At 41.0% G+C, this 27,286-nt stretch overlaps 1 protein-coding gene across 1 annotated transcript; it reads left to right on the plus strand.

Annotated features, from left to right (window-relative positions):
• Positions 1 to 9,953: 9,953 nt before the first annotated feature.
• svep1l.S (sushi, von Willebrand factor type A, EGF and pentraxin domain containing 1 like S homeolog) lies at positions 9,954 to 25,711 on the plus strand. Its single transcript, XM_018233500.2, has 8 exons — positions 9,954 to 10,284; positions 15,025 to 15,267; positions 17,429 to 17,617; positions 19,133 to 19,306; positions 21,085 to 21,282; positions 23,113 to 23,286; positions 24,437 to 24,616; positions 25,536 to 25,711. The coding sequence occupies exons 2-8, from the start codon at positions 15,204 to 15,206 to the stop codon at positions 25,538 to 25,540; spliced, it is 984 nt and encodes a 327-aa protein (XP_018088989.1). The 5' UTR covers positions 9,954 to 10,284; positions 15,025 to 15,203; the 3' UTR covers positions 25,541 to 25,711.
• The last annotated feature ends 1,575 nt before the right edge of the window (positions 25,712 to 27,286 follow it).

Consider the following 27,286-nt stretch of genomic DNA (forward strand, 5'->3'; position numbering starts at 1 on the left):
CTTGATAGCGCCGAAGCCACCTCCTCCCGAAGTCCCAAACAGCCGAAATGCGAAAGTATCGAAAAAGACGAACAGCTGAAGTCCCGAAGCCACGAAAACAGCCGAAATTAAAGTCCTGAAGTGCCGAAATGACCCAGAGTCATGGAAACAGCCAAAATTAAAGTCCTGAAGTGGCGAAAAGACCCAAAGTCACGAAAACAGCCAAAATTAAAGTCCTGAAGTGGCGAAAAGACCCAAAGTCACGAAAACAGCCAAAATTGAAGTCCTGAAGTGGCGAAAAGACCAAGAGTCACAGAAACAGCCGAAATTGAAGTCCTGAAGCGCCGAAAAGACCCGAAGTCACGGAAACAGCCAAAATTTAAGTCCTGAAGCGGCGAAAAGATCCGAAGTCACAAAACCAGCCGTAATTGAAGTCCTGAAGCCTTGAGTTCAATTCCCCTGAACAACAATTGGTGTGTTTTGGTTTTTTTTCAACCATTGTATTATTTTAATACTCTATAGGCCCCTGCCACCAATGTGTTTTTAAAAAAATATTCTGTAGGGGCCCCATTTTTTTTAACTTGTAAGGGGGGCCCTGGCGGCAATGTTTTTTTAAAAAATATTCTTTGGGGCCCAAAATTTTTTTTTACTTGTAAGGGGGGCTCTGACACCAATGCTTTTTAAAAAAAACTTTAATGGGGGCCCTGGCACCAATATTCTTTTTTAACTTATAGGGGGGCCCTGGTCCCAATAGCTTTTTATAACTTGTCTGTGTGTGGGGGGTTACCTTTTTTAGCGCTGATGTCTGTGTGGTCTTTTAACTGTGATGTGGAGTGGGCCAGGTGGGCGGGCCTTGGGGGCCGGGCGGACGGGCCCAGTTTTCTTCGATTTTTGATTTCCAACAGTGGCCCTGGTTTCACTTTTGTTTAAAGGGATGGTTCACCTTTAAAGGGATACTGTTATGGGAAAACATGTTTTTTTAAAAATACAGTTAATAGTGCTGCTCCAGCAGAATTCTCCACTGAAATCCGTTTTTCAAAAGAGCAACCTGATTTTTTTGTATTTAACTTTGAAATGGGGTCAGTCATATTGTTAGTTTCCCAGCTGCCCCCAGTCATGTGACTTGTGCTCTGATAAACTTCAATCACTGTACTGCAAGTTGAAGTGATATCAACCCCTCTCTTTCCCCAGAACAATGACCAGCAGGTGGCGCTGTTGTAACAAAATTCATTCATATTAACAGTACATGTATCCCTTAATATCTTGGAATGAAAAAAGAATAAATAATGAATGTAAATGACAAAAGTGTTTTTACAATAGAATTCTCATCAATTTAACATTCACTTATTTTTAAAGGTTTACTTATCCTTTAACCCTTATAGACTGCCAAGAATGTACATGGCACGTTCTGCTACAGCTGAGCCCTTCTCTCAGAGAGTTAGGAGGAATGACAGCCCCCTGGGCAACGAGGCTGGGGGCTGTCATGATGGACCTGTGAAGCGATTGTCACAGAGCCAACCTCCAGGGCAGCAGGCACATGGTCTGATTACGCCTTCTGCTCTCCTGACTTCCTGAAGTAAGTGCACCGCCCACACACTTCCTGCTGCACGATCCTCTGCACACTGGACCCCAGGACCTCGAGGACCCCTCCAACGACCCTCCCACAACAAAATCACGTTTTTATGCACGTTTTTTTTACACACTTGCACACACTTACATACACTTGCATACATTTATACACTTACACACGTGTTAGTAGAGATTGCCCTTTTTTTACACTTCTGCACCCTTTTGCACACTTATTCACACACACGCGCGCTCAGTCAACTTGTATAAGTGTACACTCATGTATATACAAAAACTCACAAACATTTTTTTTACTTATTCATTTTATTCTTATCTTTTGTTTTCCACCTAAAAACTGATCATTTGGGCACCGTGCCTTTTGGATCAGGTATTTTGACCACTAATTACTCTGTTGGATCAGTTATTTTGTTGTTTCATTAGTTTGGGCAATTTTTGTAGTTTTATTGCAATTTTATGCCTCCATTATTGTTCCTTATGTGTTTTTTGGCATAGCTTTGCAGTTTGGTACTTTGGTTATACACAGATGCCTTTTCGCTTATGTTACATAATACACACTCAAGGGTCTCAGATTCCAAAAGCTGAATTGGCAGCGAGAAAATTCATATGCACTATTTTCATTCGGGGTCCGTATATATCAAATACTTTGGTAAATCTATGCATATTGGGCATCAAACTGTTCAGTAGACCCTTGGCGTAAAAATTTAGGATGTTTTCCAATTGTATGTAAGAAATTGGGTGAGATAAATGTGGCCAATTGCAATATTTTTAGGCCATTTTCAGAAATGTCATAAAAACCGCTGCCTTTAGCGTAGCTTTGCAGAATGGTAATTCGGCATAGAAAGACATAATTACCTATTTTGGATTCGTCAGAATGTGTACTTTCCAAAAATATATTGTTTTGGGGGGCTTTTTGTACTGTTAGTGGGTCTTATGGCACATAATAAGCAGTCGGGGTCTTTGTTCATAGAAGGCGAAAAGACAGGAGACATAGAACTTTCTAAATTGCCTGTGTTCTTGTCCATAAAATAAATTATATTTCTGATATATGAGATGTGAAACATGTTTTTTTTTTTTCATTTTATTAGACACTTCGAAGCCTATGTCTTTTTACAGAAGTGGAATTACTCTAAAATTCTTGCATATTTTGAAAGCTCAAGTTGTCTTGAAAAAAAAAACCAATATATTGTTTTCCTGGGTAAACTAAAAGATTTTTTAATGTTTTTTTGTAAATGTATTAATGAATACATTTCGGGAAATTGCTCTGAATGAAACAAGTATGGGTGCCCAGCACTGCTCTCTTCCTTCCTTTCTAATAATTTTCACCAGTTTTGATGAGAATTGATGAGTAAACCAGACAGGATGCCCTAACGATACGTGTTACCGGATATAACTAAATACATTTTGTATTTTAATTATACACAGCACAGACACACAATGATCATGATATCCTGTTACTGCTGGACAATAATTATGTTTTTTCTTCAGATATGTAAGTGTTCAGTTGTAATCTTATCAGTAGTGAGTATTTATGACGGCATCTGGGATATTTTTCAACTCGCAACCATTGATCTTAAGCACTGGGGGTGCTTTTTATGCTGTCTGGGAGTCACAGTTGCGAATCATAGTGGGGGATGCTGGTGATTACAATGTCATCTAAAGCTAGAGGTATGCTGGGAGTAGCAATGCTGTTCTGTGCTGGTGGTTTTAGGGGTCAGAGTGTCATTTTATGCTGGAGGTATTCTGGGTGTCACATTGCTGGTCTATGCTTGGGTTTTTTTAAAGGTAACATGGTAACTATGCTGTTCTGCACTTGCCATGTTGGGACACAGTGTCTTTTTATTCTGGAGTAAACTGGGAGTACCTGTGCTCTTCAATGCTGGGGTCACAGTGTCATTTTATACTGGGAGTATCTGTGCTGTTCAATACTGGGGTCACAGTGTCATTTCATGCTGGAGTATGCTGGGAGTCCCTGTGTTGTTCAATGCTGGGGTCACAGTGTCATTTTATACTGTAGTTTTCTGGGAGTACCTGTGCTATTCAATGCTAGGGTCACAGTTTCATTTTATACTGGAGTATACTGGGAGTACCTGTGCTGTTCAATACTGGAGTCACAGTGTCATTTCATGCTGGAGTATGCTGGGAGCGCCTGTGCTGTTCAATGCTGGGGTCACAGTGTTATTTTATACTGGAGTATGCTGGGAGTACCTGTGCTGTTCAATGCTGGGGTCACAGTGTCATTTCATGCTATAGTATGCTGGGAGTCTCTGTGCTCTTCAATGCTGGGGTCACAGTGTCATTTTATACTAGAGTATACTGGGAGTTCCTGTGCTGTTCAGTTCTGGGGGTCACAGTGTCATTTTATACTGAGTATGCTGGCAATACCTGTGCTGTTCAATGCTGGGGTCACGGTGTCATTTCATGCTGGAGTATGCTGGGAGTCCCTGTGTTGTTCAATGCTGGGGTCACAGTGTCATTTTATACTGTAGTTTTCTGGGAGTACCTGTGCTATTCAATGCTAGGGTCACAGTTTCATTTTATACTGGAGTATACTGGGAGTACCTTGCTCTTCAATGCTGGGGTCACAGTGTCATTTTATTCTGGAGTATACTGGGAGTACCTGTGCTGTTCAATACTGGAGTCACAGTGTCATTTCATGCTGGAGTATGCTGGGAGCGCCTGTGCTGTTCAATGCTGGGGTCACAGTGTCATTTCATGCTATAGTATGCTGGGAGTCTCTGTGCTCTTCAATGCTGGGGTCACAGTGTCATTTTATACTAGAGTATACAGGGAGTACCTGTGTTGCTCAATGTTGGGGTCACAGTCTCATTTTATACTGGAGTGTGCTGGAAGTACCTTTGCTGTTCAATGCTGGGATCACAGTGTCATTTTATACTGGAGTATGCTGGGAGTACCCGTGCTGTTCAATGCTGGGGTCACAGTGTCATTTTATGCTGGAGGTATTCTGGGTGTCACATTGCTGGCCTATGCTTGGGTTTTTTTTAAAGGTAAGAATGTCACTTTATGATAGAGAGATGCTGGGAGTAACTATGCTGTTCTGCACTTGCCATGTCGGGTCACAGTGTCATTTTATTCTAGCGTATACTGGGAGTATATGTGCTGTTCAATACTGGGGTCACAGTGTCATTTTATACTGGAATATACTGAGAGTACCTGTGTTGTTCAATACTGGGGTCACAGTGTCATATCATGCTGGAGTATACTGGGAGTGCCTGTGCTGTTCAATGCTGGGGTCACAGTGTCATTTTATACTGGAGTATGCTGGGAGTACCTTTGCTCTTCGATGCTAGGGTCACAGTGTAATTTTATTCTGGAATACACTGGGAGTCCCTGTGCTGTTCAATGCTGGGATAACAGTGTCATTTTATACTGGAGTATGCTGGGAGTACCTGTGCTGTTCATGTTGGGAGTCACAGTTTCCATTGGTTTTTGGGGTGCTGCTTTTCTATGCATGCAGTCATTCCAAATTTAAATGAAGTTTCTTATATATAACAATGTTAAATAATCTGTACCCCATATTAATGTAGCAGCTTTCACTAAGTGGCCTTAGATCCAATTTGAGTTTGAGTCTTTGTAACCTGTGTACCGTGTAGCCATTCCATTCCATTTTATATCACTAATTACTCGAAGTGCTGATATTCACAATTGTATTCACTAGTTCTATTGTGGTTTAGTTGCATCACTAATAAAGAGTTATATTATGCTTTGGGTGGCTGCAACTGCAAGTATTATATCTTCTTGTTTTGCCAGCAGCTGTACGTGCGGACTCTTGTGGACCTATGAGAAAAGTGTTGGCCACAGAGAGAGGAAATGCAGTTCTGCAAATAAACGAGGGAGCGAAAATAAATACATATTGGAGAGTAAACACTGGCACCCACAATCAATTCATTGCTATTACAGAAAGCAGTGGGGCCATTAGTATCATGGATAACAGGTACAATGGGAAGTTAAACAGCACCGCCAACAGTTCCTTAATCATTACTGGTCTAACCATGGAAGATGAAGGCATCTACTCAGCAGAAGGATTCAGCCATGGGAGAATGTGTATACAGTACTATGATCTCGATGTATACAGTAAGTTCATTCAGTATATGTTGACTCCGGTGCCTTTAGGAATCAACTTGATGTTTAGCACTTGCATTATAATTATTCAAATTGCTTTACATAAACTTTACATTTATGGACTAAGCACAAGATGCTCAAGACCAATAAGAGACGGGTCCCATCAATCCATAATTTTTATTTTTAAATAAAAATATTCTTATAAATAAATTCGCAATTTTAATTAATATGGTAGGGATTAGAGATTAGGGATCAGTCGGCCATTAATGATTGGTAGCCCCTTTTGGCAATTTATTAAAGCGAAGGTATGTCAGGAGCACTCCCATCTTCTGTTCAGTCACATTCAAGATGATCCACAGACTGCCACAATGACACCAGCATGATGATGTGCTCACCCGTAATTTGCAACAAGATTACAGATAAATACAAATATTGGGTGACAACCTGCTATAGTTCCAGGGGTACCCAGGGCACAAATAAGCACTCACCCCAATTCCCCCATTAACTGGCCTTCAGGCTGGGCCCCCTTAGCTCATAACAAGGTTACAGATATATAGAAACATTGGGGTGTCACCCTGCTATAGTTCCAGGGTACCCAGGTACAAATAAGCACTCACCCCCAAATCTCCCCTAACTGACCTTCAGGCTGGGCCCCCTTAGCTAATAACAAGGTTACAGATATATAGAAACATTGGGGTAACAGTCACCCTGCTATAGTTCCAGGGGTACCCAGGGCTCAAATAAGCACTCACCCCAAATCTCCCCCTAACTGACCTTCAGACTGGACCCCCTTAGCTCATAACAAGGTTACAGATATATATAAACATTGGGTGTCACCCTGCTATAGTTCCAGGGTACCCAGGGCACAAATAAACACTCACCCCAAATCTCCCCCTAACTGGCCTTCAGACTGGGCCCCCTTAGCTCATAACAAGGTTACAGATATATAGAAACATTGGGGTGTCACCCTGCTATAGTTCCAGGGGTACCCAGGGTACAAATAAGCACTCACCCCAAATCTCCCCCTAACTGGCCTTCAGACTGGGCCCCCTTAGCTCATAACAAGGTTACAGATATAGAGAAACATTGGGGTGTCACCCTGCTATAGTTCCAGGGGTACCCAGGGCACAAATAAACACTCACCCCAAATCTCCTCCTAACTGACCTTCAGACTGGGCCCAAATATACAGATATATAGAAACATTGGGGTAACAGTCACCCCAAATCTCCCCCTAACTGAAAGGAAGGGCCCCCTACAGTCTACCTAAAAATTGTCATCTTACAGCACCCAGGAAGGCTAACAACAGTAGTATCTGTTCTTTTCTTCTTTTTAATGTGAATTTCTACTCACAGAAGAAGTATCTATTTAGAATATTGAATTTGAATACAAGATAAACAGCAGAAGGACTTGCAATGTCAGTGTAACCTGCAGAGTAAATGGATGGAATGTAAAGATTAGGTGGAACTGGAGCAGCAGAGACACAGAGAATGTGCAGGTGGATAACCAGACAATGTATATAATGCAGCCCCTGGTGTTGTCTTTAACTGCACCGCAGAGAATCCTGTTAGCAGAGCATCACAATCTGTAAGACCATGGGCCTATTGTGTGGTAGTAGGTACTTACAACTTACAACTGTTGTGTTTATAGTGTCATAGTAGAGAAAGGTCTAAACCCCTGTATTTCCGTACTTGCAAATCTATCCCTTTATTGACATTTAAACAAATGTACTGTGGGCACAAAGAACTTTCTACTTTATCTCTCACCACTAATCTCTGTATATTATATATTGTTTTATTTATTATTATGTTTGTCCTGTACGTCACTACTTCACAGCTCTCACTGTAAATAAAACCCATTTATATCTTAATACAGACCATTTTTATTCAGAGGATGACCTTGTATATATCCTGGACCTATTTATTTATCTATAGTGCACATTAGTCTCAATGTCTTTTTTTGCAAAGGACTAACCAACCTTCAACTGAGCTTCTAGATATTGGTTCTAGAATATAGAAAATGCAGGGGGGAAAGGCTTTCTTTTTAAAAAGGACTTACCTCTATTTCTGTTACCTACATATTTACATCAGTTTGAGTTTAACAGATGTTTATTTATTGTGAAATTTATCTTTAAATTGGGTTTTAATACTGAACCAGGGTGGAAATGACATTTTGATCATGGCTTTCCCATACATACGTACAATTGGAATGTTCAATAAAGTGCTTAGAATAGCACTCTCATCAATTTTACATTCACTTAATTTAAAGGTTTACTTATCCTTTAAGGCAGTGATCCCCAACCAGTAGCTCGTGAGCAACATGTTGCTCTCCAACCCCTTGGATGTTGCTCCCAGTGACCTCAAAGCAGGGGCTTATTTTTGAATTCCAGGCTTGGAGGCAAGTTTTGGTTGTATAAAATCCAGTTTTAATCCAAACAGAGTCTCAATGTAGGTTGACAATCCACATAGGGGGTTCCAAATTGCACTTATTTGCCACCCCAGGAACGTTTTTCATGCTTGTGTTGCTCCCCAACTCCTTTTACTTCTGAATGTTGCTCACGGGTTCAAAAGGTTGGGGATCCCTGCTTTAAGGGATACATATACTGTTAATATGAATGACTTTTGTTACAACAGCGCCACCTGCTGGTCAGTTTCCCACCAGTCTGACCAGCAAGTAGTCAAGGAAGTTGTCAGGAGAAAGAAAGAGGCTGATGTTCTTCTGCTTAGGAATAAAATTAGAAACCTTTCTCACATCTTTCCTAAGCAGAAGAACATCAGAGCAGTCTCTTTCTTTTCTCCTGACAACTTCTTTCTTTTCTCCATGTCCATTGCAGCTTGATTTATGGAAGTGTTTTTTTGGAGTGGACTGTTTTGCATATCGATGTTAATCACAAAAATTGTGGTGTATGGCATTATTGCATTTTATATCTGTATATGAATGTCAAATATTGTGTATCTGCTACTGAATAAAGCAGGCATCAAATTCCATAAAGTGGGTTTTATTTTGAAGCCACATACACAGATAAAAGCCTTCAATACAAATATGATTCTTTAGCACTCATTAAAGAGACTGCTGTATGATTGCTGGTCTCTAAAGAGCTGAATGCTGAATTTTTAAAGCGGTTTCACAGACATTCTCATATTATTACTCTGTGTCTTACCACTTCCTGTGGAGAGAGTGTGGAGTAGTTGTTCAACGTAACTTTAAGTATGAATTTGCAATTGTTTTTCATTTTTTATTATTTGTGCTTTTTGAGTTATTTAGCTTTTTATTCAGCAGCTCTTCAGTTTACAGTTTCAGCCATCTGGTTGCTAGGGTCCAAATTCCCCTAGCAACCATGCATTGATTTGAATAAGAGACTGGAATATGAATAGGAGAGGCCTGAATAGAAAGATGAGTAATAAAAAGTAACAATAACAATACATTTGTAGCCTTACAGAGCGTTTGTTTTTTAGACGGGGTCAGTGACCCTCATTTGAAAGCTGGAAAGAGTCCGAAGGCAAATAATTAAAAAACTATAAAAAAAATTTAAAAAAAAAAGAAGACCAATTTAAAGGTTGCCTAGAATTAGCCTTTCTATAACATACAAAAGTTAATTAAAGGTGAACCACCTCTTTAAAGGAGAAGGAAATGATAAAAGTAAGTAAGCTTTATCAGAAAGATATAAATACACCAGTAAACCCTCAAAGTAATGTTGCTCTGAGTCCTCTGTCAAAAGAAACAGCACATTTCTTTCCTTCTATTGTGTACTCATGGGCTTCTGTATCAGACTTCCTGTTTTCAGCTTAAACCTCCAGGGCTAGGGCTTGAGCATGCTCAGTTTGCTCCTCTCTTTCTCTCCCTTCTCTGCTGTAATCTGAGCCCAGAGCTATGAGTGAGCAGGGAGAGACTCAGGCAGGAAGTGATGTCACAGCAAGCTAATATGGCAGCTGCTATCCTAAACAAACAGAGAGAGCTTCTAGAGCTGTTTACTCAGGTATGCTAAAGCATTCTGCAGATATATATATAGAGTTATAGCTTGTACTATTGTGGCTAATCTATTGGCAATAAACTGCTTCTCCTTCTCATGTAATAGCTTACAGTTTGCCAAATTTAGGGTTGCCACCTTTACAGTGGATTGGCTCTGCAAAGGGTGCACGGCGTCAGGGGCAGGTCTAGTGAAATTTGTGAATGTGTCCAATGGCGCTGTGGGGCTTGGCGGGTTGTGTGGGCGGCGATGTTATGACGTGGTGATCGGTGATTGGCTGATCAACATGCCATTAACTTTAATTTCCTGTCCGAATTTCCTAATTTCCTTCCAGGCTTTAGAGCTTGAAATACAGAGTTTCTCTTGATCAACATTTAGTTGAAACAGATCATGTTCTCATGAATGTCCAATGCAGAGCCTCGGGGGTGATATTTGTGAAGAGGAGGAACAGACAGGCCATTGGAAGAAGATCAATACCTCGTGAATTCTGGGCATTCCTTATCTGCGCTTACAAAATGAGGGAGGTTAGAAAGGGATGAGCTGAAAGTCTGGCTGAGGGAAAGAGTTGGCAACTGGACAGTGACCAGGAGCAGCCGAAGTTTGATCCAAATCCAGACGGTCCTGTTGGGGTTTTGTTGTTGCTCCTTTATTGCAGTAGGAGCTCAGTCAGCAGGTAAGGGGCCTGTTATATTTCTCTTCCTTTACAAAAAAAAAGGGTTAACCTGAATTAATAATTAAACATGAATTAGTATTGGAGAAAAATCGATTGATTCGGTCCAGGTTTCCAAATTTTGTGGAATCTGAACCTCTTTATAACAAGAGTCTTCAAATGGCCCAGAAAAGGGCACAATGACCCCATATCACATTTGGAGAAGAAAAATACATGAACACTAGCGATGGGCGAATTTCTCCCATTTCGATATAACGAAAAAACTGCATAAATTTTGGACGCGCATCTGAAAAGTTGATTGTGTCAGTTTCGAGGGTGGTGTTAAAGTCAATGGGCGTCCAAAATGTTTTTGACGTGGGAGTTTTGCGAATTTAAATCGCCAGCGAAACGCACAAATTCGCTTCCGACAAATTTATTCGCCCAGCACTAATAAATACACACACAACTTTCCAATATTCAGGGACATATGGTTCCCTAAACTCACATTATTTAATGTTTACATGAACCCCAGGTCCCGAAAATTCTGTATTGACCAATTCACAGACCAATTATGCAGAATTCTCGGGACCTGGGGTTTTCTGGATAACGGATCTTTCCGTAATTTGGATCTTCATACCTTTAGTCTACTAGAAAAAATTCTCGGGACATGGGGTTTTCTGGATAACGGATGTTTCCGTAATTTGGATCTTCATACCTTTAGTCTACTAGAAAATAATTCAAATATTAAATAAAGCCAATAGGCTGGTTTTGCTTCCAATAAGGATTAATTATATCTTAGTTGGGATCAAGTACAAGCTACTGTTTTATTATTACACAGAAAAAGGAAATCAGTTTTTTGGGTTATTTGGATAAAATGGAGTGTATTAGAGACGGCCTTTCCGAATAACGGGTTTCTGGATAACAGATCTTATACCTGTACTGTATTTCTAAGCCTTGTGGTTGCTGGAAAAGAATGAATACAAATATAACTGGACTGAAAAAAACCATAAGAATATATCAAAATTCAAAAAGACTTCTGAAAAAAGGAGGTTCATGTCATCAGTCAAGGTGTGAATCTTTCAATACATGTATGAGATCCGTTATCCGGAAACCCATTGTCCAGAAAGCTCTGAATAGACTCCAATTTAATGAAATAATTCACATTTTAAATAGGGATTTCCTTTTTCTGTGTAATAATAAAACAGTCGCTTGTACTTGATCCCAACTAAGATATAATTAATCCTTATTGGAAGCAAAACCAGCCTATTGGGTTTACTTTGTGTTTATATGATTGTCAAGTACAGGGTCGGACTGGGCCTGTGGAACACCAGGAAAAAACACTGGTTTTTGTGGGCCCTGCCAGCCCAGATCTGCACCCAGATATGCGATTTCCAGGCTCCTTTCACGGCAGGACAGCAGCCCCGATGGGCCCCGGGCCACCCAGTCTGATCCAGGTCAAGTAGACTTATATGAAGATCCAAATTAAGGAAAGATCAGTTATCTGGAAAACCTCAGGTCCCGAGCATTCTGGATAACAGCTCCCATACCTGTAATAACAATGTAAATAATTGCTGCACGGTTCCAGTCCGCAGCTGAACGTCCGACTACTGGTATGGGATCCACTATCCAGGATCCGGTTATCCAGAATGATCCGAATTACAGAAAGCCCGTCTCCCGTAGACTCCATTTTATCCAAATAATCCAAATTCTTAAAAATGATTTACTTTTTCTCTGTAATAATAAAACAGATATAATGAATCCTTATTGGAAGCAAAACCAACCTATTGGGTTTATTTAATGTTTATATGATTTTCTAGTAGACTTTAGGTATGAAGATCCAAATTATGGAAAGATCCATTATCTGGAAAGCCCTGGGCCCCGCGTATTCTGGATAACAGATCCCATACATGTTGTGTCCTTGTGTACATGGCCCGTCTGTTTTTTCTGCAAACACAGGTACAAGGTGTGCAGCTTTTGTGCTCTTCAATAACCTTTACAATCATTAGAAGAGAAAATGATATGGAATTCTGGGTCCAGGTTTCACTCTCCTACAGCTGCAAGTGGGCAGATATTTACTGGAAAAGTCACTCACGCGCTTCTCCCCCTCTATGTTCACTGCAAGTGTGAATTTGTGTCGTTTCCCAGAAGTCTGATGTAATTGCTGGAACCCAAAAGTGTCCCTAAATACATGTCCAGCAAATTGGAGTGATTCTCTTTTGATTGAATTACACTGGGCTTTATAGTATGTTATATATTGGGTAATCTAAGCAATTTTTCAATTGGCCTTCAATTTCTTTTTTGTAGTTTTTGAATTATTTGCCATTTTTTCTGACTTTTTCCTGCTTTCAACTGGGGGTCACTGACCCCATCTAAAAAAACAAATGTTCTGTAAGGCTACAAATGTATTATTATTGCTACTTTTTACTACAGTTTAGAGTCCTGTAGCGGGTCGGGTACCCACGGGTTACCCTAAAAAAAACGAGTACCCTGCGGAATGAGGGGAGGATTTTCTGGTGCGGGTATAGATGCGGGTCGGGTTGCGAGTCTCATCTAAATTTCTTATCTTATGTTATATTATCTATTTTTTAAAATTTTAAGAAACGTCTTTTCTGTCCCCGCCCACTTTTGATGATGTCACTTCTGGTTTGCATCACTTCCTGTTTGAAGGCGGTCTGCGGGTCTCATCTATATCTCTTATCTTATGTTATATTGTCTATATTTTACTCCTTTTAAAATTTTACGAAACGTCTTTTCTGTCCCCGCCCACTTTTGATGATGTCACTTCTGGTTTGCCGCAACATCACTTCCTGTTCGATGGTGGTCTGCGGGTTGCGGGTCTCATCTATATCTCTTATCTTATGTTATATTGTCTATATTTTAATCCTTTTAAAATTTTACGAAACTTCTTTTCTGTCCCCGCCCACTTTTGATGATCACTTCCTGTTTGATGGTGGTCGCCGGGTTGCGGGTCGGGTTGCGTATAAGGCAGTTGCGGGTCTGGGTCGGGTAGCGGATCAAAGTGGGTAAATCTGCGGGTTGCGGTTCGGGACGCGGACGGCGCATTGCAGTTCTTAGAAACTGGTTCCTGCGCAGGACTCTACTACAGGTATGGGATCCGTTATCCGAAAACCCGTTGTACAGAAAGCTCCAAATTACGTAAAGGCCGTCTCCCACAGACTCCATTTTATTTATCCAAATAATTAACATTTTTAAAAATGATTTCCTAAAACAGTATCTTGTACTTGATCCCAACTAAGATATAATTAAACCTTATTGGAGGCAAAACCAGCCTATTGGCTTTATTTAACGTTCAGTTAATGTTTAGCTTTCTAGTAGACTTATGGGCAGATTTATCAAAGGTCGAAGTGAAAATTCGGATATAAAAAATTTGAATTTCGAGCTAATTTTTGTGTACTTCAACTATGGAATAGTCCAAATTTGATTCGAATTTGCAAAAAAATGAGAAAATTCGAATATCGAAATTTATCATGTACTGTCTCGTTCGCCATCTAAAACCTGCCGTATTGCTTTTTTTATCCTATGGGGGACCTCCTAGAACCTATTTGGAGTCAATTGGTGGACTTTTTTGGGGGGGGGGTGGAAAATTGAATCGTACGATTCGAATGCAGTATTACTTCGATTCGAATTTGATCGAAAACTGACCTATTTGATCCAAACAAATATATTCGGCCAAAAAAAACCCTTTGATTTAATTTCGGTTGTTTTTTTTTTAATTCAAATTTTGAAGCTTTTCAAATTGGAAATTCGACCCTTGATAAATCTGCCCCTTAAGGTATGAAGATCCAAATTACAGAATGATCCATTATCTGGAAGACCCCAGGTACCGAGTGTTCTGGATAACCTGTACTTCTCTTTCTACTCAGGCCTCTCCAATTCATACTCCAGTCTCTTATTCAAATCAATACATGGTTGCTAGGGTCATTTGGATCCTAGCAACCAGAATGGCAAAATCATATCTCCCAACATTTTGGAAGTAAAAAGAGGGACATAAAATTTTTTCCGCACCTAGCGCAGCAATTTGTTGACCACACCCCTTTCTGTGGCCACACCCCCTAATTACCATGTTTGTTTTACAAAATTTGGCAGGTTATGAAAGTTTGAAAATATTTCTCCTTATCTAAACTGTGTTTTTGTGTCTCAAAATTGTTACAAAGTATCTTATTTGCACCTGTTGGCTGTTCTGGGTTCTCTGCTAAAAGCCAATTAAGTGAGAAACTTTGTTTCTTTTTCTGGCTGTTCAGTGCAGACAAATGAGGGACTGCGGGTTGAGCTGTCAAAAGAGGGACTGTCCCTCCGAAAAAGGGACAGTTGGGAGGTATGGAATTGCTGCTGAATAAAAAAGGTACAAAGTAGTGACATGTGCAGGTGTAACACCCAAACACATTCCTCAAGGCAGGGCCCCCCTTAGTCTGTATCCTTTTGGTTTAGTCTGTGAATTTGTTTCATCCATGTTCATTATTTGGTGTTATTATTCCATTCAAGTCAGGGGCTGCACGGGTGGTTCGATAAAGTATTGGGGGTTTCCACTATGTGTAACATTAACCTTTCTGCTTTCCACTTATGTGAAGTCATTACCAGTTCCCATCAGTACACAAGCGATTTATTTAATCATCTTTGTTACAGAGACTTATGAAACTTTAGACTTTTTTTTTTTGCTAAACATTTGGTTTTAAGGGCTGGGAGCCTAAAATGCAAAGTTCTGTTTATACTGCTGATGTTATTATTCGTGTATCTGTTATCCAGAGACTCGGGACTGGGGGTTGGAACAGGGGCAGAACAGACGGTTACCAGTATATGGACTACGCCCCCTGAAATTGGCAGTATTTGAGCTCACAATATCAGGGAGGATATAAAGGGACGAGCTGAGCTTCTCAGACTGAGGGAAAGTGCAAGCGACTGGACAAGTCACAGTTTAAAGCTGAATGGATCCTGTTGGGATTTCAGTGTTTATCCTGAGCTTTATTGCAGTAGCAGCTCAGAGATCAGGTAAGCGGTTCTCTATAGTTTTTTACCTTTTACACAAAATAGATCGACCTTCTTTGTTTCATAAACTTTAACATGAATCATCGCAGGTACAAATAATATATATATATATATATTAGCAACATGACTAACCTGATCAATCACTGGTTTTGGTAGAAATTCTATTTCTATATGGCAAATAAGTTACTAGTAGGTGTAGTAGAGTAATAGACACCCAACAGAACCAACTGTCATGTCATGTATACTGATTCTGTGTCATTGGATCATTCACTGAGGCTTGTTCCAAATAATAGCAGCTTCCACATAATCATATTCCAAATAATAGCAGCTTCCACATAATAATAGCTTGTTCCAAATAATAGCAGTGTGAGCTCACTCATTCTGTTAAAAAAATAGGTGTCGATTCATAGTCACATAGTTAAATCGGGTTGAAAAAAGTCCATCAAGTTCAACCTCTCCAAAAGAAACTCAGCATCTATACACACTGACCCCTCCATATACTCACATAAATTATATATACTCATACACTAACTATAGATTTTAGTATCACAGTCGCCTTGGATATTCTGCTTGTACAAGATCATCCAAGCCCAGGGCCGGAACTAGAGGTAGTCAGAAGAACCACCTGCCTAGGATGCAATGATGTGAGGGCATTGGCAGGTGCCTGTTCAAGATTCTTCTGCCTACCCCTAGTTTGTATTCGCTCCCATCTGCAGCTCTCACCTACTCCTGTCACTCACCGCTATGTCCCTCCCCTCTCCTTTCCTTACCTCCCCTTAGTCCCTCCCCTTACATTTCCCCTTTTGGTTGACCGTACTTCCTAGGGCACCCGGTCGACTTGGCCTGGCCCTATCCAAGTCCCTCTTATAGTCATTAACTGAATCAGCATCACAACATCACCCGGCAGTGCATTCCCCAACCTCACTGTCCTCACTGTGATGAACCCCCTACTCTGTTCCTTTAAATGAAACTTCTTTTCTTCTAGTCTAAAGGGGAGGCCTCTGGCACGTGATTCTCTTTATGGGTAAAAAGGTCCCCTGCTATTTGTCTATAATGTCCTCTAATGTACTTGTAAAGTCTAATCATGTCCCCTCACAAGCGCCTTTTTTCTAGAGAAAACAACCCCAACCTTGTCAGTCTCCCCTCATAATTTAACTCTTCCCTCCCTCTAACCAGTTTAGTTGCACTTAGTCTCTGCACTCTCTCCAGCTCATTTATATCCCTCTTAAGACCTGGAGTCCAAAACTGCCCCCATACTCCAGATGAGGCCTCACCAGGGACCTATAAAGAGCCATAATTATGTTTCATCCCTTAAATGGCCACAGAATGAGATTGCCTGGAATTAGACAACTTGTTATCCACTAAAGCCCCCCAGATCATTCTCAGTTAAGGAAACTCCCAACACACAACAATTTAATGTATAACTTGCATTTAAATTATAATTCCGGCCCTTATTTAAGGAAGGAAGGAGCAAATGTTGTGGGCATTTCTCTCTGACTCAAATGGCTCCTTCCAGATATTGTTCAGAACAGTGGACTTTGATTAAAAAGTTGATTGTAGAGGGAAAAATGTATAAAGAAGTGCAGAAAATGATAAGCTGCTCAACTTAAATGATCTCAAATTCTTTAAAATGGCACCAAAACCTTTGTGGAAGAAAATGGAACAGGATCATTGAATTGGATAGAAGAATAGCCAAAATGGAAAAGCCTCCAGGAAGATCAAAGAAGGTATAAAGTTACGAGTGAGTGCTGTTACAATTAAAAGGCGCCTGTGTGAAGCCAAGCTATCGGCAAGAAGCCCCCGCAAAGTCCCATTGTTGAAAAAAATAAATGTGCCGAAGAGCTTGCAATTATCCAAATAACACATTGACTGGTCTAAAGAGAAATGGGGCAAAATTTTGTGGACTGGTGAAAGCAAGATTGTTCTTTTTGGGTCTAGTTTGTCAGACGAGCCCCAAACACTGAATTCAAGCCACAATACAGAGTGAAGCCGGGGGCACAAGTATTATGATATGAGGATGTTTCTCATACTATGGAGTTGGGTCTATTGGGTGCAATGTACAATTATATATTGACAAAAGTATATTTGTGACATCTAGAAGGGCACAATTCTGTGTCTCTGCACTACATCTAATTTTTAACTCAACATTTTTTCCCCTGTTCAGACCATAAGTGCGAGAAACCTACGCTGGAAAATGGAAGACTTCATGTTTGGGTTTTGTCTGACCTGTCTATAAATAGGGTGATTAGCTATCGGTGTGATAAAGGTTATGTTCCGGCAAAACAAATCGGTAAACTCTATGGTACAACAAGATGTACAAAGACTGGTTGGTACCCTGAACCCAAGTGCTTGGGTAAGTACCATCCACACTTACCTAACCTGCTTTCTTTCACTAAACCTTAGCTAAAGGAACAATTCCTTCCATTTTAGTCTTAATTTTAAGCAAAGAAAGGTAACAAAATATTTTTTTTTTATTGCATCTGTTAAAAGTTTTCATGCTCAAGGGAAGGGTAGATGTGCTTATGAGCTGGCCTACCAGTTTGTTTACATGCTCTTGCAGACTTTTCCAAGCAACAATCAATTGCCATACAGGGCAGTGACGGAGCAATTTGGGGCAATAACCTTGAGGGCAACACAGCTCCTGCAGGGCCAGCGCCCTAGGCAACCTGGCCAACTATGACCCCCCTCCTCGAGAGTGCACACAATGAATTTACACCACAGATGGGGCACATATTGGTCTGAACTAGGCAAAGGCAGAAGAAGAGGTATGTGCCTGCCAACCCTCTACATTTGAAGCCTAGGCACATGCCTCTTCTGCCTACCCCTAGTTCCAGCCCTGAGCCCTTGTGATTGTCCCATAAATTTAAAGAAGCTAATTAACTCCAAGGTATCCATGATGATCTAAAGCAGTGCTATCCAACTCTTTCCATTTAGTTGGCCAAATGAGCTGACCTTCTACATGGCAGGCTTCTAACCAGAGGATGTTTAATATTATATATTTTTTTCATTATTCGTAAAAAATATTTGGATGGAGTTTACCTTAAATGGTTGTTACACTGTAAGGTTACCAGGTCATGTGCAAAATCAGGGGACACTTCCAATAAACAAGGTCAGATTGGGTCATGGGGACATAGGGAAAAAAACCTAGCGGGCCCCAGTGTTCGTGAGCCCTGCTCCCAGACCCACTGCCCGACGGGCACTCCACCTGAGCAAAGGAAAGAAAAGGTATGCACTGTTGGGGTCTCCCCCGGGGGTCCCCCCCCCCCGCAACCGTGCATACCTTTTATTTCCTTTGCTATGGCCTCTTGAGGAGCTTGTGAATCAGGGGACCCTGAGATGGAAGCCAAACACCCCAGTACGACCTTGATACATTCTGGAAACTTCTTACATCTTCTGGCTGGATTCTTTAGAATTGTCCCTAATTCTTGACATGAACTGGTAACCTCACTGTACTACAATAACAGACAGGGCCGGAACTAGGGGTAGGTAGAGTAGGCACGTGCCTAGGGCGCAAATGTGGAGGGGCGCCAGGCACGTACTTACTCCTATGTTTAAATACCTGTTAATTATTAATGTTTGTTGAAAGGCAATTAAAATTTTGGTGACATTTTGCTACTCAATTTTCATATCCAACTAATTAATGACAACTTTGACATTGCTCTGACCCCTTTATGAGAGGTGGACAACCTGCGCCCTCTCACTGGTGTTCATCTACCAGCACCAAGTATTTTTTTATCAGCTGCAGTCCATCAGAGGATGCTGATCTACAGATCACTACACTATCAATACACTCTATTTTCATTCATTGTGCTGAATATATAAGTATAGATATTCAGAATCAATGCTAATTTCATTTTTTCCCTTTTAGAGGGCTGTGGGCCCCCACCAGTAGTGTTGCAGGGAGAAACAGTACAAGACAGAATGAAGTCATATGAACATGGATCTCTATTGACTTATAAGTGCCCACTATACTATACACTGGAAGGAAACCAAAACATTACATGTAGAAATGGGCTATGGGATGATCCACCAGTCTGTCAAGGTACATGCACAGATTCTCCCATAACGTTAAAGGGAAAAAGTAATTTCGCTTATATATTGCTAAGAGAAAAGGGAAATACCAGGGAGATACGAGATATATGAGGTCTCATATACAAAGTCCAAGGCAGAACTACAGAGGCATCATGGCCCTCATGGCAAAGTGGTTTGGTAAAAGAAGTTGATGGGTTTATGTCTGTTTTAACTTTAAATTGTTACTCCATCTCTGTCATCACTGTTAGTGGTCAATAGCAAGTATCGGAGCAGAGACCTACCTTACTAGAATGGTGTTTGAGGTAGAGAGAGAACCTGTAAGGGATTAAGGACACTATGGAGAATAGGGAGTCCTTCAGGTGCTACTGTACACACAGACAAGTAGGGGTGATGCAGGAACAGGATCAAGAACAGGGAGGATGAAGAATCTAGATCTAGAGACAGGACAGGAGCAGCACAATGCAGGCAAAGAAAACAGGACTGGATAGGGACTAAGAACCAGACTAGATGCAGAGAACAGGAAGAGAACAAGACTAGGTATAAGAGTAAGAGTAGAAGCAGGAGCCAGGAACAGAAGAGCTAGGAACAAGTCTCAGTGCTCAAGAAACAAGGCCAGTGCTTATACATTGACTGTGAGGAGGGCTGGGCTGGACCTTGATTGGCTGGCCCCACCCAACCAATAACGTTCCTGGTGTGATGCAACAGACCCAGGGCAACAGGTGTAATGGAGATGAGCACACCCTTGCTGCTTTTCTGTCTCAGTCTAAGGGAGAGCAGCCAACAACCAGGAGATCCTGGGTTCAAGCCCCTGCAGAGCCTTACAGGAGTAGCTCCATGTCATGGCAATATTAGCTGATCCCTTCTCCTGTGTAAAGAAGGGATTAAGAATATCATATTCACTTCTATAGCCTAATGTAATTAAGAATGTAGAAGAAAACTCTAGGGCAAAGCTACCCTAGAGCTTGGAAAGAGACAAATATAAAGAAGGCCAGCCAGTGTTAGAGATCCAGAGATGATGCACTGTAGTAGAAAGGGGTAGCCAGTGTGGCAGTCCACTAATAAGTGGAAATATGGTGACACCCACCAGTCTTAAACCCTAAGGGCAGTCATCTGACAGAAATAGATGGACCCCTGGTAGTTCAATTGAGGGGGTGCCTATCATGAGCTGAAGGCACCATTGAATCTGAGCAAAAACCCATATCTGTATGAATAATGATTGATACTATAATATCATTTTTTCCACGCTTATTTCCTAAAAGCATTAGCATCCACTGAGTAAATTGCACTGGGATGGTATTGCACACATCTACCAAATAAATGCAGACTAGCCTTGAGATGTCATTAGATAGGCCAGGGTTTTATAGTCACATACAGTATCAAGGGCTAAATATGGTCGGTTTCAAGTTTTTTATGAAGATCTGGAAGGGATCAAGAGCCATTGCTGCCATGATATTTACTCATGTAACAATCATGGAGAGTATCAATCTATTTTTTTAAAGAATGAAGAGTCTGGGACATATTTATTGTCTGGCTTTTCAGAGCCCTTTCTATTTTGGACACACATACAATCAAGGAGAAAGACCTCTAAAAGGGGAATAATGGTTCTAAATATTTAGTTTGCCAGGGAAGGATCAATAGAAAAATTACTGAAGGGAAAGATGAGAAAATATCAAAATCAATGAGTCTTCTGATTACTGGGGTCACTGACTCCAGAGAAGATGAAGATGGTTGTGAATAACTGGAGTAACCCACTAACACATGAGTATTTCTGTTTTTTGTTTGCCTTAGGGCCATGCACGCTTTCTGAGGAAGACATGAAAGCAAATGGTATCAGAAGAGGCTCCTTTTTCTGGTGGAGAGGGTCAATACTGCAACATGGAGACAGAGTTTCATTTAGATGCGTACAGGGCTACGAAAAATCTGAATTCAGCCTAAGAGTAGAATGCAATAATGGCGTTATCCCTTATCCGAAGTGCACCAAACTAGGTAAGTACTACCTTGAGGCTTTATTAAAATATACAAAGTAACATACATAGTAAGTAAGGTTGAAAAAAGACACACGTCCATCAAGTTCAACCTTTTAGTTTTTTTTTTTGTTTTTTTTAAAATCTGCCTAACTGCCAGTTGATCCAGAGGAAGGCAAATTAAAAACCTATTTAAAGCCTCTCCAATTTGCCTCAGAGGGGGAAAAAATTCCTTCCTGACTCCAAAATGGCAATGGGACCAGTCCCTGGATGAACTTGTACTATGAGCTATCTCCCATATCCCTGTATTCCCTCACTTGCTAAACACCATCCAACCCCTTCTTATACCTATCTAATGTATCAGCCTGTACCACTGATTCACTTCCCAGCTCTCCCTGTAACACCCCTTTCCCTCCTCTAATCTCATTGGCTCCCTCCTGTCTGCTGGGAGGAGCTACTGGTGAATAAAGCATCCGAACCTTCCTTGTACCTATCTAATGTATCAGCCTGTACCCCTGATTCACTTCCCAGCTCTCCCTGTAACACCCCTTTCCCTCCTCTAATCTCATTGGCTCCCTCCTGTCTGCTGGGAGGAGCTACTGGTGAATAAAGCATCCGACCCTTCCTTGTACCTATCTAATGTATCAGCCTGTACCACTGATTCAGGGAGACAATTCCACATCTTCACAGCTCTCACTGTAACAAACCCCTTCCCAATATTTAGCTGGAACCTCTTTTCTTCTAATCGGAATGGATGACCTTGTGTCAGCTGGAAAGACTTACTGGTAAATAAATCATTAGAGAGATTATTATATGATCCCCTTATATATTTATATATAGTCATCATATCACCCCTTAAGCGCCTCTTCTCCAGCGTGAACATCCCCAATTTGGCCAGTCTTTCCTCATAGCCAAGATTTTCCATACCTTTATGTACATAGAGGCCATACAGCTTTTCCTATAGACTTACTAACCAATAATGGCTTTCCCACAAATCCATTGTTTCCTATTACACACCTGAACAGAGTCGTGGTAGGAACCAGGGTCAGACTGGGCCAGCGGGGCACCCGGAAAAAACCCGGTGGGAACTTCCTGCCCATTTCTAATCCATTGCAGGCGCTCCCCCAGGCCGCTGATCTCCCTCCCCCAACACCCTGAAGGTAAATTTCATTTATGAGCGCTTGGGGTTGTGGGGGCCTTGGTGGGTGCGGGGCCCCTGGGGATGGAGTCCCTGTGGGCTCTGCGCCCACCAGTCCGACCCTGGTAGGAACTAGGAAACCGGAGGTCTCGGCAGGAAAAGCAACAAAAAGCTTGTCTTAAAATCACTGAAATGCCGTTGGAACAATGAGATTTCAATAATATTTTGTTACTTGGTTTCAAGTTCCACTACAAATCCTATAATATTTAGCCAACTTGCAACACAAGAAATAGTCTTCTTTCATGTCAAAAGGCACGAAAGTATTTCAACGTCATAACTTTAATACGGCCCATTGATTTAGGGTTCTCTGGATTTTAAGTCTATTAGGGACTGCTAATCTACAGGACAATCCATTTATTCATTTGTAGTCTATAACTGGAGCTTAATATAGTGAAGCAGTTCCACCGATATGGTGCATTTAGCACTAAAGGTGTCACAGTGCTCCATAACCCTTATGGATTCCTCTAATAAAGTGACCATTGACAGCAAATGTATCTGGAGGGAGGAGTCAGTTGAACCATATGATTTAATTGTGGGTGGAATTGCTTAACTTTTGCCTGGTCGTAGCCAATTGGAACATTATTAAACTTGCCCTATATACTGTACTATAAACTGTCTATATTCTATATTAAAATATTGGATATTTCTTGTTAGAGAACTGTGGGTCCCCACCAGTGGTGCCATACGGGGAAACAATACAAGGCCGAATGAAGTCATTTGAACACGGCACTGTAATGACATATCAATGTCTGCAGTATTATACACTCGAAGGAAACCGAAATGTTACATGTAGATATGGAAAATGGGATGATCCACCTGTCTGCAGAGGTACATGCCCAGGTTCTTTTGGAAACTTGCCATGAAATCATGCTTTGCCTATGTATACAAAGAATATTGGGTAAATATTTTACTGACATGACCGGAGACTGTATTTGGGCTTTTGGGGATCATAGAAAACTCTACTGTGTTGGCGGAAGATGCTTCGGAAACACTGGCCTTCCAATGAGAGGTCCTCAGTTGCTGCCCCCTCTATAGCCATGCTATGGTTTTGCCAGCCAGCAAATACAGTAGATCTAAGGATTAAAGTGAAAATGTAGACTCTATACAGTCAGATCCTCAAAAAACCTGGGTTGGGTCTAGAAAAAAGAGCAGGCTTTCTCCCAACAAAAGTTTTCCCATAATGGACTATCACTGTGGATGTCAACTCTCACGCAGATTTACCGATAAAATATGGAAATGTGTGTTTGGTTGCCAACTATGGAAACCCATCAACAAAGAATTCCAGGTATCTTCTCTCCAAAAATGTTTTATAGGTCTTCTGTTGGGCAACAAACCACCCATAACCACAATCTACAGAACCTACAGCCTTGACAATCTTACGGCAGTTGTTCATCTAGAATCTTTTCTAGTACCAATCAAAATTGATGAACAATTCTTGGCATTTTGTCACTCCCTGGCAGAGTTATTAAGTAAATGTAAAGAGTTCTTCTGTGTGTTTCATTGTCTTCAAACAACCCTACAGCATAGTGTTGGTTTTTTACCAATAGTTTTGCCCCATGGAAAATGTTATAATACTGCCGAGATTTCAGAATGGGTTGTCAATTGTCTCACCTCATTTATTCCCTAAGCTTATCTTATCTAGAATACCCACAGACATGTGCTGTATCTCCTACACTGGTCCTACCATGAACAGAAAGATGGAGGTCAAGTTTGATGAATTTGTCTGTCCTTGGGTGGTTGTGACTCTGGGCTGGTACAGTTATCCCTGTGCTTAAGGTGTATCTCTACTGGCCTTATTCCTTGTTGGGATTCAGACGCCATTCAAGAATTTCTTGGGATTGGTAAAGGAACTTGCATTTGCCATACACTAAATAAAAACTCAAATCTTTGATATTCTGGGGACTGTCAGTTTGAGCATTCATATTATTGTATTCTATGGTGCTCTTCTGCAATAAAATCTGTTTTGGTTTCTTATCAGAACCATGTGTGGTTACCAGCAAGGACGTGGAAGAAAACAAACTGTTGTGGCTATTTAATGAGAAACTATATTTTCCGCATGGATATTACGTTGCATTTATTTGTTCACAAGGAGGCTACAAACTGCATAGAGTACAGTGCCACCAAGGTATTATGGCTTATCCCAAGTGCTCTAGACAAGGTAAGTTATGGTACTGTACTGTAGGATGTCACAACAAAAACAGCAAAGCTACAACAACAGCTCATGAATGTATTATGACAAATGGAGGGACAAAGTATGCCTTAGGTTAATAGTTGCCCACAGGTTACCTGCAAAAATGGACAGGTTGGGAGTAGAAATTGTGGCTGTGGTTATGGATGCAGATCAGTGGCTCTGCAGGTCTCGGAGACTACAAGCCTCAATTTCCACATACCTCCACAACTGGGCTACCATATGTCAGTTCTGGTTTATTATACCAACCCCTCTGGTTTTATGGTGGATAGCTGGTAGTGGGTAGGGTTTTGTTATAAAGCAGTTGCAGGTTGAATGATCTGATGGGCCTAAGCAGGTAAAAAAAACAGATTTGGGGTCCAGGTTTAGTTAGACCTGTGTAGGTCTCTATAGTAAAGGTCAGCAAAGCTTGAGCTCAGTGAAGTACAACGATCTTCTAGTTCAGATCAGTATTAAATTTGGTCAATAGATGCAAAATTGCAGTGACCCATAGCAACAGTTCCTTTCATTTTCTGACTGGTAGCGGCAAAATTAGTTGCTGATTCAGTGTCGGACTGGCCCACCGGTATCCCAGGAAAACTCCCGGTGGGCTCAGGTGTCAGTGGGCCTCTTGCTTCTAACAATTTGGTCATTTCATGGTCATTCCCTATTTCTTAATGGGAAAAAGAGGCTTAATAATGGAAGAATAGAGTATAAATAAGAGTGTAAATAATAAAGAGGTTGAGTGAAGAGAGGAGAAATAATAGTTTGGAAAGTGGGCCCACGGTTTAAGGTTTTCTGGTGGCCCCCTGGCATCCCAGTCCGACACTGTGCCGATCGGCTACTGTAGAGTTTAGCACCATTGTTATCTCCATCTCTATTAACAGCCACTTCTTTTTATTTCTGCTAGATTGATCTCCGAAAAGGGAGAAATCCACCAACATACCACACTTAACTAACAAGAAGAAATATACAAAAGTGAAACCTCTAATTTGTGAGCCTTCAGATTGATCCTTGAGTATTTTTACTTGCTGTTTTATGTAAGATTTCTAATAAAGGTGTCTATAAACCCATAAACTGCTATAACTCTCATGTTCTGTCATTTATTTAGTGAATAATTAATTAGCTGAGTTATACAGGGAACTCTGAGTATCACTCATGTATTATAAGGGATAATGTACCCCCTACTGTAAATGATAAGGATATTAGAAGTCACTGAGACTTGTTCTGTGACCATATAAAGGCACAAGGCTACAGGCTGAGTTATACAGGGAACTCTGAGTATCACTCATGTATTATAAGGGATAATGTACCCCCTACTGTAAATGATAAGGATATTAGAAGTCACTGAGGGGTTGTTTTGTGACCATATAAAGGCACAAGGCTGCAGGCTGAGTTATACAGGGAACTCTGAGTATCACTCATGTATTATAAGGGATAATGTACCCCCTACTGTAAATGATAAGGATATTAGAAGTCACTGAGGGGTTGTTCTGTGACCATATAAAGGCACAAGGCTGCAGCCTGAGTTATACAGGGAACTCTGAGTATCACTCATGTATTATAAGGGATAATGTACCCCCTACTGTAAATGATAAGGATATTAGAAGTCACTGAGGGGTTGTTCTGTGACCATATAAAGACACAAGGCTGCAGGCTGAGTTATACAGGGAACTCTGAGTATCACTTATGTATTATAAGGGATAATGTACCCCCTACTGTAAATGATAAGGATATTAGAAGTCACTGAGGGGTTGTTCTGTGACCATATAAAGGCACAAGGCTGCAGGCTGAGTTATACAGGGAACTCTGAGTAGGACTCTAGTTAGCTACAGTGATAGGGACATTAGATTGTAAGATGACGTGGGGTACAGTCCCATGCCTGGGGTGGGTGAGACACAAAGCTGTTTTCTGCCTTTAATTTTCTTCCTTTCTCGGTTGCCTTTATAACAGAAGCATCATTATTGGCAATGTATTAAACATATGCTTTATTAGTAGAATCAGCTCCTAATTATTTATGCCAGAAGGTCCTGGGTGCACATACAATGAATGACCTCTCTCTACTCCTTTTACGTAGATTTTCACCCTTTGAAGTCCAGCACCACAAATCTTCTTGCATAAAAATGCCTTTATTTGGAACACTTGGCAGGACCTGGATAAACCCCATTTTTAGGCTCCTTTTATCAAGCTTACCAAACACTACCAGGGATCCCCGACCTTTTGAACCCGTGAGCAACATCAAGAAGTTAAAGGGCTTGGGGAGCAACACAAGCATGAAAAATGTTCTTGGGGTGTCAAATCAGGGCTGTGATTGGCCATTTAGTAGCCCCTATGTGGATTGTCAACCTACATTGAGGATATGTTTGGCAGTACATCTGGTTTCTATACAACTAAAACTTTCCTCCAAGCCTGGAATTCAAAAATAAGCTCCTGCTTTGAGGCCACTGGGAGCAACATCCAAGGGGTTGGAGAGTAACATGTTGCTCACGAGCTACTGGTTGGGGATCACTGCTCTAGACAATCACATCTTTTTATAGAGAAAATATCGCGCCCTCTGCTGGCATTATCGTTCTGATTTTCAACAGGTTTTTTTTGTTACAATGTCACACAGTGATATCCCGTTAACTCTGGTTGAACAACCCAATGTTAGCCATCATCCTA

Source organism: Xenopus laevis, chromosome 8S, assembly GCF_017654675.1.
Source record: "Xenopus laevis strain J_2021 chromosome 8S, Xenopus_laevis_v10.1, whole genome shotgun sequence".
NCBI classification, from domain to species: domain Eukaryota; kingdom Metazoa; phylum Chordata; class Amphibia; order Anura; family Pipidae; genus Xenopus; species Xenopus laevis.